At 48.6% G+C, this 12,158-nt stretch overlaps 1 protein-coding gene across 2 annotated transcripts in view; it reads left to right on the plus strand.

Annotated features, from left to right (window-relative positions):
* The first annotated feature begins 5,026 nt into the window (after window positions 1-5,026).
* Window positions 5,027-12,158, plus strand: part of NSF (N-ethylmaleimide sensitive factor, vesicle fusing ATPase) — an 81,647-nt gene continuing 74,515 nt past the window's right edge. The window contains exon 1 of one of the 2 annotated variants that reach the window (XM_084496685.1): window positions 5,027-5,118. In XM_084496685.1, coding sequence (XP_084352811.1) covers window positions 5,107-5,118 — 12 coding nt within the window. In that variant the 5' untranslated portion in view covers window positions 5,027-5,106. Of the gene's footprint in view, window positions 5,119-11,880; window positions 12,001-12,158 lie in introns of those variants that run through there. The other variant, XM_084496686.1, reaches the window with a different exon arrangement.

A 12,158-nucleotide genomic window follows, 5' to 3' on the forward strand; every position in this document is an offset into this window, starting at 1 on the left:
AGAGTTACGGGGAAACGGGGCTGTATTCCGATTGGCTCCTGCCTGACAAGGAGTAGCCAATGAGAAATCAGCTCGCTCCATCCTCCCGCCCGTAGCGGCTGCCGGCCGGCCTATGAGGGCCCTCGAGGGAATTTTTCACCCGGAGACAGCGGCTGCGGTGTTGGGGCGGCCTCGTGCTGCCCCCCTCAGGCGCTGCCCCCCTCAGGCGCTGCCCCCCTCAGGCGCTGCCCCCCTCAGGCGCTGCCCCCCTCAGGCGCTGCCCCCCTCAGGCGCTGCCCCCCTCAGGCGCTGCCCGCGGCGGCTGCTGTGTGCCGGGCACTGGCAGCAGGGCATTCCCGGGGCCCTCTGGGTCTGTGGGCAGCCCTCCCAGCGCCCGCTGCGCCGTGCCTAAAAAAACAAAACAAAACAAAAAAACACAACAAAACAAACAAACAAACAAACAAAAAAACACCTAAAACCCCTGAAACCAAACCCAGCTTGGTTTTCACTGCTCCAGCTATTTCTGTGCAATCTAGGGATGCTGTTTTTGCTGCCGTAACTGCACGCTGACTCTTTTTGGATAGAGGCACGGATGTTTTCTTATGACTCGATGACTTGTTTTAATGCATCACTCCCATCCCTGCCCAGCCTGCCTCCAGCGCACCACAGCAGGTTCACAGGCAGGTCACTGGGACAAGCCTGGCTGCTGCAAAACGCTTTGTGCTGGGCCTGATCCTGCCCCCTGCGCCTCCCTAAGCTCACCAGGGACCGGGACCACCCTGCCTGCCCTGGGATTCAGGCCACAGGTGTTTGCCTCCCAGGTTTTGCCTGGGGAGACTGCAGGGTGAGCGGCAAAGGTGTTGGTTCTGTAACATTCATGGCTCTCCAGCATCATCACCCCTCACTCCCTGCCCCACAGAAATCCAAGAGAAACTTGTGTGGCCATAGTGTTTGGTTTGGGAAGATTTGCTTTTTTTTTTTTTTTTTTTTTTTCTCCCCTAAAAATAAAGGTGAAATATGGGGACACTGAGGCCACGTGACAAACTTGACATCCTACTCTTGCCATTCCCTCATGTGCCCTCTTGTTCCTCAGATCCCATCCTGAAGCCCAAGCAGCCACAGCCCTCAGCAGCCCCCAGGCCTCCCTCCTTATGCAATCTATCTCCATGCAGTTTCCCCTCTGCATTGAGATTGGAGCTGGAGCTGGAGCAGGATCCTTCCTCCCCAGCCACAGGACTACACAGACAGAGGCCAGGTAGAGCCCCAGGAGTGGCAGGCCCTGCTGGGGAGGAGCTGGAGTGTGATGGAAGGAAGGGCTCCTGGTGCTGTCCCTAACACACCAAGAATGATCATGGCGATTCCTGCCTCCCTGTGCACTCATCCACCTCCAGCCCTCTCTTGCTTTCTCCTCAGTTCAAGCCCTCCACCTATTCCCCTCCCTCTACCCTTCTCTCCACATCTCCATCTACTTCCACCTTCCATTCACCCATTGTTCCATCCCTTCTTCTATCCATCCAGAGCAGTAACAATCAGTGAACCAGGCTGGCACTGGATTTCCAAGGCTTAACCCACAGGTCCCAGTGCCACGAGCATTCTTCTACCATTTGCTGGAGCTGGGGGCTCTGTAGTAGTGCCCCGGCCTGATTCCAGAGGAACTGGGCCACAAAGGCTGCCCTGATGGATTCGTTAGTGGCTGTGTAAGGGCAAAGCAGGGACTCAACAGGTACTACTTGCCAGCAGTCAGATTTTACATGACTGAACCAGCGTTTTCTGTCTTGGAGACTGCAAATTTTCTACTAAGTTAATAATAGTGCATTAAAATGGGCTGCACACACTGCAAAATCATTTATCAGGAGCCATAAGCACATTCAGTTAAAGTAGGAAGAGTTGCTGCAAATCAAAATCTGCCCAGCAGCCTGGACTTCGGCTGGGGTCTTAGGTGTTACGAGACCATACTATAAGTTGGCTGTGAGCTGTTGAGAGGTCCATAACAGGACTATCTCCCTGCAGATGCGGAGGTCATATTTCCTGTGCTTGTTTCTGTAAGAGACTTTTCAAGGCCATAGGGCAGAGAGCTTTGGGAAGCTCAGAGTGCTGAGAAAATCCCCCCTGTTACACTATTTAGCCAGAGTTCACAGCTTGGGGTGCAGCAATACGGTACCTGACTCCTGCAAGGAGGACCCTTCAGGCCAGGCAGCTTTGCCAACTGCAGAGGAAAATGCTGTTTCATCTGACTGGTGTTTACATGTCAGCCTCACAGCTGGTTTTACATTTAACTGAGGCCACGAAGCAAACCCCCACCAGCAGAACTGCCCAGCAGATACCTGCCCTAAGCTGACAGGCTATTTGCACTACTGCAGGTGTTAGCTATATAGCCACTGCAAAATGTTTTTAGTTGCTGCTTTTATTTCCATTGTCTTGATGTCCTTGTAAAGCATCTAACTCGGCAGAGCTCATGTCCACCAACAATACATAGCAAATTGCAGCCATACCTGTCAGTTCTTAGTTGGAGATTCCTGGAGCACCAGCTTACAGTTGCCTGCTGAAGGGACCCCGTTTTCCCCATGCATGAAGTCTGCATTCCCCGCTCTGTTACCACTGACATTACTACCTGTTCAAGGCAGCTAACTGGCAGTTAAATCAATATTAATATTTTATTATGTTGTCAAAGCCCTGCACAGGAAGTTGATGTAACAGGTTGCTAATGCACTAGAACTCGTGCCCAGAATTGATTTCCAGGCCATTGAGGTCAGCTTTGGAGACAGTATTGAACCTTGCTTTGGAGTCCAACTGTTTGCTGCCTTCCTCCTTCAAAGCAGTCAAGACAAAAGACCATAATTGGAATTTCATTCTCCCACGGAACATTACACTGGGGGATGCAGCTCTCTTCATCTCTCAGTGTGAGACAGTTTACCCGATATGATTTGTTCTTAAGAGAAAAGCACTGCTTCAGCCAAATCCCAGGATGGGGGGCCCCCATGCAGATCCATATCCAGAAGTCTGGTTGCCAAGATTCAGTGAGTACTCAAATTGGACCAGACTACGCCAGCTGCCTGTAGAAGCAAGACTTGCATGGGCTGAAAACAGCCATGTCAGGAGCGAAGGCCAAGCAACTTGCTTTACAAGACCCTGGCCCTCCCTGCCAAAGAATGGGCTTGATTCCAGGCTCCAGCACACTGTACGAGACTGGAGTAGTAGTGCTAAACTCCTCTTACCTGGCTTTCTGATTGCACCCAGCTGTAATTTTTAGCACAAACCACAACATGGCAAGATGCTGTTAGTATAAGCCATATGCAATTGAATGGAAAGGCAGTTCAAGAAAAGATAAGTAATTGGATTTACCAATTATTGGAGAATGCCACAGCACCCCATTTAAAGTATTATCTGCTGCTAAATGATGCACTGCCTACTAGCAGCAATTTGAAAGATTGAAGTCCCTCTTATTCTACAAAGAATTGTGAAACTGCTCATTGAAAGCTCTGTAAAACTCCTTGTCCAGGGGCCTGGAGATGTGAAGGGTCTCCGAGCCCCACGTGACCCCTGCTGCAGCCAGCTGACCTCCTGCCGCACCCTGCCAGCCCCCAGTGCTGCTCTCTCATTCCCCCACCTCAAAGGAAGAGAAAGGAAAATATGATGTAAAGGGCTCATGGGTTGAGATACGGTCTGGGAGATTCCTCACCAATTATTGTCACAGGCAAAACAGATTCAGCTGAGGGAGATTAATATGATTTATTGCTTAGTACTAGCAGTAGAGCAGTGAGAAACAAAAAGCAAACTTAAAAATCACCTTTGTCCTCCATCCACCTTCCTCTCTACCTCTTTCCCCTGGGCAGCAAAGGTAGTGGGGGCTGCAGTCAGCCCAGCACACTTCATCTGCTGCTCCTTCATGGTCACTCCCTTCCCCTGCTCCAGCGTGGGGTCTCCCATGGGGCTGGGACTCCATGCTGATCCTACGTGGGCTTTTCACAGGCTGCAGCTCTTCAAGAACTCCTCCAATACATGTCTGTACTATGGGGTCACAGAATGCCTTGGGTTGGAAGGGACCTCAAAGATCATCCAGTTCAACCCCCCCGACATAGGCAGGGATGCCACACACTAGATGAGGTTGTTCATGGCTTCACCCAGCCTGCTCTTGAACGCCTCCAGGGATGGCACATCCAAAACCTCTCTGGGCAACCTGTTCCAGTGCCTTACCACCCTCTGAGTGAAGAATTTCCTGCTAACCTCTAATCCAAATCCCCCCTCTTTTAGTTTAACACCATTCCCCCTTGTTCTGTCATTATCTGACTGAACAAAGAGTCGCTCTCCATCTTTTTTATAAGTCCCCTTTAACGATTGAAAGACCGCAGTGGTCGCCCTGCAGCCTTGTCTTCTGTAGGCTGAACATCCCCAGCTCTCTCAGTCTTTCTTCACAGCAGAGCTGCTCCAGTCCTTTGATCATCTTTGTGGCCTCTTCTGCACCCATTCTAACAGCTCCAAATCCTTCCTGTGCTGGGGGCCGCAGACCTGGACACAGTGCTCCCAGCGAGGCCTCACAAGGGCAGAGCGGAGGGGTCCAACTGCCTGAACACGGGTCCCCCACGGGCAGCAGCTCCCCCCAGATCCCCTACTCCTTGTGTGGGCTCCTCTCCATGGGCCGCATCTCCCGTGGGGGCTCTCCATGGACCACAGCCTCCTCCAGACCACATCCACCTGCTCCACTGCGGAGATCTGCTCCGCTGCGGGACCCAGGGGCTGCAGCGGGACAGCCTGCCCCACCAGGGGCCTCTCCACAGGCCGCAGGGGAACTTGTGCAGCGTGCCTGGAGCACCTCTTGCATTGCCCTCGGTGCTTGTGGCCTTGTTTCTCTCTACATTTTCCCTGTGGCCTTGTTTCTCTCTACATTTTCCCACTTCCCTGCTGCTGCCCAGGGTTTTTTTACGCTCCTTCGGAGCCGTGGGCTGATCCTCCAGCCCTTAAGGACGAAAAACCTATGGGTTTATTCGGGTGCCCGCAGCCCTTGGCCCATCGCCGGGCCCCAGCTGCTTGCCCGGCGCCTGCGCTGCGCCGCCCCATGGCGGCTCTGGGGCGGGCCCGGCGCTGCGGAGCGGCTGAGAGGCGGTGCTGCGGGCTGAGGGCAGCGACAAGATGGCGGGGCGGGTGAGTGAGGGGAGGAGAAGAGGGGGGGGTGGGGGAACGCGGCTCCTTGCCGCTTTCGGTGCGGCCCCTTCGGGTCGCTTTTCTCCTCTTTGAGCGGTTTACGGAGGGGTGGTTTCTCGCAGGGCAGTCGCTTAGTAGGGTTGGGGTGCCGGGAGGAGGTGGTGAGCCCTCTCCTCGGGTAGTGGGGTTTTGGGGGTCCCTGAGGGTGCGGTGAGGCTGTGGGGGGCTCTCTGGCTGTGGGGTCCTCCAGGGGTGCTGTGAGGACGTGGTGACCCCTTGACGAGGGGGTTCCCCCAGGGGTACCGTGAAGCCTGGTGACCCCTCTCCCTTTGGGGTGCGGGGTAGGATTTAGGATCCCTCAGGGGTGCAGTGGGGTTCCTGCGGGGGAGCAGGGGGCTACCTTAGGGTCTCCTGAGGGTGCTGTGAAGCTCTGGTGAACCCTCGGTGCTGTGGGTGAGGTTCTGGGATGACTAGGAGCACCGTGAGGCTTTGGATGTGCCCTCGCCCTACAGGGTTTGTGGCAGGATGATTGGGTCCCCTAAGAGCCCCGATGGTACTTTGGTGCTTGGGAGCAGCTTTAAGGTTCCCTAAGGATGCTGTGAGGTTATAATGGCCCTCTAGTGCTGTGGGGAGCAGGTTTTTGGGGTGCCCCAGGTGATCCTTTTCCTGATTGTGGAGTTTGGGGTGGGATTGTTGGGTCCCCTCGGGGTGCTCTGAGGCCCTGGTGGGATATGGGGCAGGTTTTCTGTGGCCCTACGGAGTCCTCTGGCCTGTTGGCACTGGCCAAGCACCATCCTGTGACGTGGGTCCAAGCTATGCTGTGTTAAAACACCCCTTAAGGTTTGTGCGGGGTTTTACTGCACACTTACTAAAAAAATAATAATAAATCGTTAGTGACTGACTGCTTAGGTAAAATTAGCAAGTGGTCAAAAAGGCCTTAAAATATAAAAGGACAGTCTTGTCTGTTAAATCACTTTGGTATTGCCTGGTATATCCCCTCTGTTTTCAGGTCCAACCTCCAAGAGCTGCAAGCCGCAGTTAAGGTTGCTCAGCTCTGTGCCGTGAGCTCAGTCATCCTCTGCTGGACACCAGCTTGTGAAAGGCACATTTCCCGTTACTGCCTGCTTCAGGCTGAAGTCTTCTGTCTTGACCCAACAGTCTCATTGATTGGGGAATAGGTTTTCTGGTGTTTTTTTTTTTTTCGTTTTTTTTTTTTTTCTATGGTGTTTTTGTCTGGTGGAAGCAACAGCAGATGGTGCAGTGTTGTGGTGTAGAGCAGAGGGGAAAAATTTGGCCCAGTGATAAGCTATGTGTCACAGGTGAGCAGATCTGCTGGAGTGCCACCTCAAAAATGCTGCTGTTAATTGAGGAAAAAAAAGTGTTAACGCACTCTTTCTATTATGAAGAGTTTTTCTTCTGTCCTTGCTCCAGATCTGTGGTCTCACTTTCTTCCTTCTACCTTTCTTCGTCATCCCAGTGTTTGCTGCAGTGATCCCAGGAGCTAATCTAGGAGGAATCTGTGTTCTGTTTGACTAGCGTTTTTCAGTTTTCTTGTCTTGCCAAAATCAGGAGCCCAGTGCTTTCATCTGTTGAAAGATCATTTTAGCCGTAACGAATGATACTGTTCTGATATTCCCTGTAGCCTAAACTAATCTGGCTGCTGCCGTCTTGTCTTATCCCTGCTTGCTGGGTACCCTGTGCCTATTTGGCTTGCTGAGTTGACAGAGGACCATCCACATGGTTCGCTGGGTTAGTTTTCAGTTGCCCTGGTGTGCTGGAAAGGCTTCATGAATGGTCTGAGTGGTGGTGACTGAGGTTGCAGGGAGTAAGGAGAGGGATCATCCCCAACTTTTCCTGCTGCTGTGAGCTCTTTCTGTGCTTTTGTGCTCGCAAGAACCTGAAAAATCTGCCTTTATTTGGCTAACTTGGTTGTGTTGTGGAGAAAAGGGGGGATTTATACAAATTTAGGAGAAAGATTGGAGCTTTGTTGTCACGTAATCTGGCAGATCATGAGGGTGATACTTTCTTTGGGTTACCAGGAAGCCTCTTGCTATTCAGTATTCTCATGAATTATCTATAAATATAATTGTTGCGGAATTATCAGATTATTTAATGCCGTGAGGAGTGTTCTTAAGCAAAGTGTTTCATACCATTTTTTGAGCCTGGTCCAATCTTGCACTATGGTGAATGCTGTTAATGTAAATTAATAAACAAGCTGTCTGCTCCCTCCAGCTTGCATGTGGGATAGCAACAGCTCGAAAAATGATGCAGAGGTCAGATGAGCAAGCAACAGCATACGTTTCGGATGTGATACTGGACCTGTTGTGAACCTTGTCTATGTAAGTAAGGCACAGTGGGTAGGAGGATGGAGGTGTGTGATATCTCTAGATACAGCAGGTGAGTCTGATGCTGGAACACTGATGCTGTTCTGTTGTCAACATTTTAAAAAGGTGCTTAAACCTGGAGAACGCATAGAGAAAGCTTTACTGAGTACACATGGCCTGAAAAAATGTCCTGCAATGCAACCTAGAGCTTAGTCTATTTTATTAGACTCAGGTGATTTGACTTCTGAATGCATACTTCTGCAGACAGAAATGAATGGCTTTCTTGAGGTAGAAGAGAGACAAAATCGTCTGCTAACGTTTTAAATAATGTATACAAATGATAGAGCAAATATTATTAATGCCCAGTGCAGTTTGAGATATATTCCTCTACTCCCTTAATTGCATTGGCTTTCCTCAGTTGCAAGGCGGATACAGTGGTTAACGGTGATGGAAGCTTACAGGAAAAATAGTTTATGCTGATTAGAAATAGTGGCTGCTTCTGTTCCAATTTGTCCTGTATCTCTGCATGCAGTCACGAGGTACGCAGGCAGCCCCTTGAGCATGCAAGGACGTCGGTCAGTATCTGCGAGAGAGGAGGGAATGCATAAAGCTGTCTGGCTGCGTCTGTGGTCAGTTCCCTTGCACTGAGACTGGACCTCTGGAAGATGGTTGGTGCTGTAGGCTGTTGACGTGCACCTCGTTAGGAATTACTTCTCAAAGGGATGTAGAAAGGCCAGATGATTTTTTTTAGCATGTGGCGCATTTCGAGACTTCTCAGCCTTATTCCGGCCAGTGTCAGGCTGCTGATGCAGAACGAGCTGTGTTTCTGTTTGTATCTGCAGCAGATTGAGGAGGTACGTAGATGAGTGGCGTAGGGAATGAAGCAGGGTTACATGGCTGCAGTTCTACCCTTACAACTGGCAGGATGGCTTCTTTCAGAGAGGAAGTCATGCGTGCTGAATGTTGACCGGATAGAGTGGAAGTTGGTGATGATCCCCATCAGACTGGTGTGTGTCTTGTGAAGGATTATTACAGTTCTGTGATAGCTGCAACTTGTGTAACCCAACCTTTGTTTTTTTTATTTGCAGTTTGGGACTCACATATGTAAGTTAAGCATCACACGGTATTCCTGTTGGCACAGTAGTAGGAGACACTGGCCTGTTTGCCTCTCAGAAGAAATTACGATCTGTATTTGGTTGGAGATGATTTTGGTTTCATTCAGTTAATCGTAGTCTTTAGTTTATCTTGCAGAACTGTATCATAACCTCTCTAGAAGAGCGTGTGACTTGCGCGGAAGGTGCATTGCAGATATCTGTTGAAATCGACTGTCAGATAGAGAAAATACAGCAGTTGTGGGAATGGCAGCAAGGGACAGGCTGTACCCCTCGGTGTAACGTGACGCTGGAGACATTGCTGGACTAACACATGCTCTCCTGTACTCCATGCAGTCAAAGGACAATTTTAGGTTGGGTAGTTTGGTAGAAGCTTTGAAATAACAAGGGTAGGTTTCATGTTTATTAAAGCTATGAATTCTGATTTCTTACCTCTTCTGCTTACATATGGAACCTCACTTCATAGGTGCAGGTGTCATTAGGCAACATAAGAAACGTTTGGGAATCAGCTTGGTTCTTTCTTAGTGTCGTACTCATTCTTCTGTCATCACTTACACTTCTGGAAATATCAAAAAGCATAGTGTAAAGGACTTTTTTTTTTTTTTTAGCAGTGTTTTAGGGAAATGGAAGAAAAAATCTGAATGGTTTAGATCTCTTCTGCAGCTGTGTTTTTGTGAACTCATCGCAAATACACTTGTGTGTTCTTACAGGACTGCTGGTTTATGAAAACCCATGCTAGATTATTTGGAGTAAAATTCTGCCAGCTGTGAGACCACACAAATGATTGCGGCCATGGGATATCTGACCTTGTCATCTTTGATTACCTTTAATTTGTTGCTTGGCGTAGCGTTATAGAAACTGTGTCCCCAAGCTTATTCTGAGTAATACAATGCAACAGGGAGATGTCAGTGTGGCCTCTCATCGTCTGCTTTTGAAGATGTTGGTATGTCACTTCCTTTCTTGCCAAGGCAGGCCAGAATTTGCCATCTGTAGCCAAGGAGCTGAAAAAAACCTGGAAAAAATCAAAAAATCCTTTTGTGGTTTCCTTTAAGTGTGAATTTCGTAAATGCTGCTCTCTTCCATAACAAGATCTTCTCTCTTCCTATCCTTGGTTCTTAGAGCGCAGAGGTCGTTCAGGGGAGGACCCTGTGGTCTGGGAGATGCCCTTGCTGTAAATTTGGAGGAGCTCATAACTGTTACAACATTGGCTCTGCTTAAATCTCCAGAAAAGCAGTCCTTGGAAAATAGTCATGGTTACATTCTGCTAAATTGCCTGCCAGGCAGGACGTGGTTTTCAGTGGAATAAAATTTTTGTTGATTCATTTTTTTTTATGTGAAAATGTACTAGAAATCTGAAAAGTAAAATACAGCTTTTTATGGTAGGTCTTCGTCTTTTTCTGATCCAGGTGGGAGTTGGTGGCTGCTGGCCAAACGCACTCTGAGGGGACAAGCTTTAGGAGAGCTGATGCAGTGACTGTTAGCTGACCCCTGAATGCTGTGACAGATAGTGACAAGGTAGTAACTGAAATATTTTGGAGAGACCAAGTTCAGAGTGTGGTCTCTGTGATGCAGCCATTTGCCAGGCATATCCGTCAGGACGTTGTCTCAAATCCAGGCTGTTCTCTGGCAGAGACCTGATTTTGTGAAGTTTTCCTTACTGGCCATTTCCACAAGTTTCTTGACTTTCAGGAGTTGGAGAGTTGTGTTGGAGAAGAGCTGTGAACAGAAAAATTCAAGCAAGGAACACTGCCACTATGGTTAATAGAAAAGCCGTCAGCACAGTATCCTGTTCCTCTGGGCTGGAGCCAACTGGTACGACTGCTTGTTAAATCAAGGCTGAATTTATCGCTCTTCTTGCACTCTTGTGCCCTGTTCCAGTGCTGGCGTGCTCTTTCGTATGTATGTAGGGCAGGTAGTTCAGAAGGGTTAAGTATTTGCGGCATAAAAAGACAGAACCCGTTTCTGCAGTCTCCTGGGCCGCAATAAGGCAGTGACCTTCTATCAGAAAAAATCTGGAGTAAGTTATGCCCTAGAGTTGTGTGAAGTTACTTGCTTTTTCTGTAGAAGCGAGCTGCTTGTAATTGGGGAGCACTTGGTACAGTTGTCAGCATCCTGGATAGGTCAGTGCTGGATACAGCGAATCACTGACAGGCTGAGTTGGAAATAAGCAAGGGATGGCAGCATCTCAGGCTGTCACAGGGCAAATCCCAAGTTCAAGAGAATATTTTTAGTCTTGTCTTTGTTGCCGTTGAGTAATTTTTCTAAATAAATGGAAGGAATTTGCATCCAGCAGGTGTCTTCCCAGCTAGCGTGTCAGTTCTCTGACGTGCATCCTAGGCTAATATCTTATGGTTGCGTAAAGTTTTGTTCTTTTAAGGGTTTTTCAAAGAGGTTTAGATGAAACATGACAAGTAGCAATTCCCTGTAATTAAATAGTTGATTGCTTGGCTCTTGGAAGAAATGTGAGGCAACATCAACTCCAAAAATGGAGGTGTTAATTACAAATGCAGGTATTCTGGGTCATTATTTCTTAATTGGAAAGTGGAGCTGGTGCTTTCACGCTCAGGGAACAGCTTTCTGATTATATGGTAGAGCAGCACGGGTACAGATATATTTTCTGATAATACTGTGAAGAACTGATACGGAGAAAGACATCTTTGTGGGGCAGAACAACCTGTTTAATTAGATTATAGACACTATACTGGTATCTTGTAGTTCTCCTTTAGCACACTTTTTCTCATGTGCCTTTTGACCAGGCAAACCTTTTAGTCTTGTAACTATGTTTTTTGGTTTTGATAACACTGCAAAGTACTGGCAGTAGTATAGCCAAATCCCCAAAGCTACATTCAGGTTCTTAACTGCACCCAATAAAATAGCACTGGACTAACAGAGCTCCCTGCAGAACTGACATCACCTGGCTGTAAACTACGCAAACAAAAAGTAAGCAGAAGTCACCACCCTACTAAAAAATAAAAAATAAAAAAAAATCCCCTAATTGCTAAGATAGGTGCCTTTGTGCTAATAAAATGGCTTTCAGGTGGTAAGATGGAAGTAATCTCTGTATTGCTGCTCAGGCCCGTGAGGGAAGCAGGCATCTGCTGTTAGATGAAGCAAATGGAAAATGTGTTAAATGTGTGTGTTGTGTATCTGTATACAGAAGAAGGCTCGTTGGGGTCTGTATCGCTGCCGCCCCTAATGCAATCATTCCTCTTTTAATAGGAGAAGATCGATCTTTATGAGCTTGTCACAGAGGGAGAATGCAGCTCCTTCCAGATCTGAACAAAAGCTTCCAGCCAACTAACCTAGCAGTCACAAGGAGCAGATGGGAAGGACGGTGCTGAGCCACCTCAGGGCTGTCTGTCCTGGGGGACCCCATGCGTGACCCGCTGGGCGCTGCAGGGCTCTTTGCGCGGCTGTAGATCAGAAAAGGAAGCTGTCATGCCAAGGTGACTCTTTTTTTCCAAATGGACATTTGTAGGTGTTTGTTCTCTTCTTGTGCAAGCAGGGCTGCAGAAATCTGGGAGCTTTTTCAGAGGATTTTTCTGGATGTCCAGAAAAACCTTAAACTAGTTATTAACTCCTTTAGAGTTGTTTTTTTTTTTTT

Source organism: Aythya ferina (genome assembly GCF_964211825.1).
Source record: "Aythya ferina genome assembly, chromosome: 23".
Lineage (NCBI taxonomy): Eukaryota > Metazoa > Chordata > Aves > Anseriformes > Anatidae > Aythya > Aythya ferina.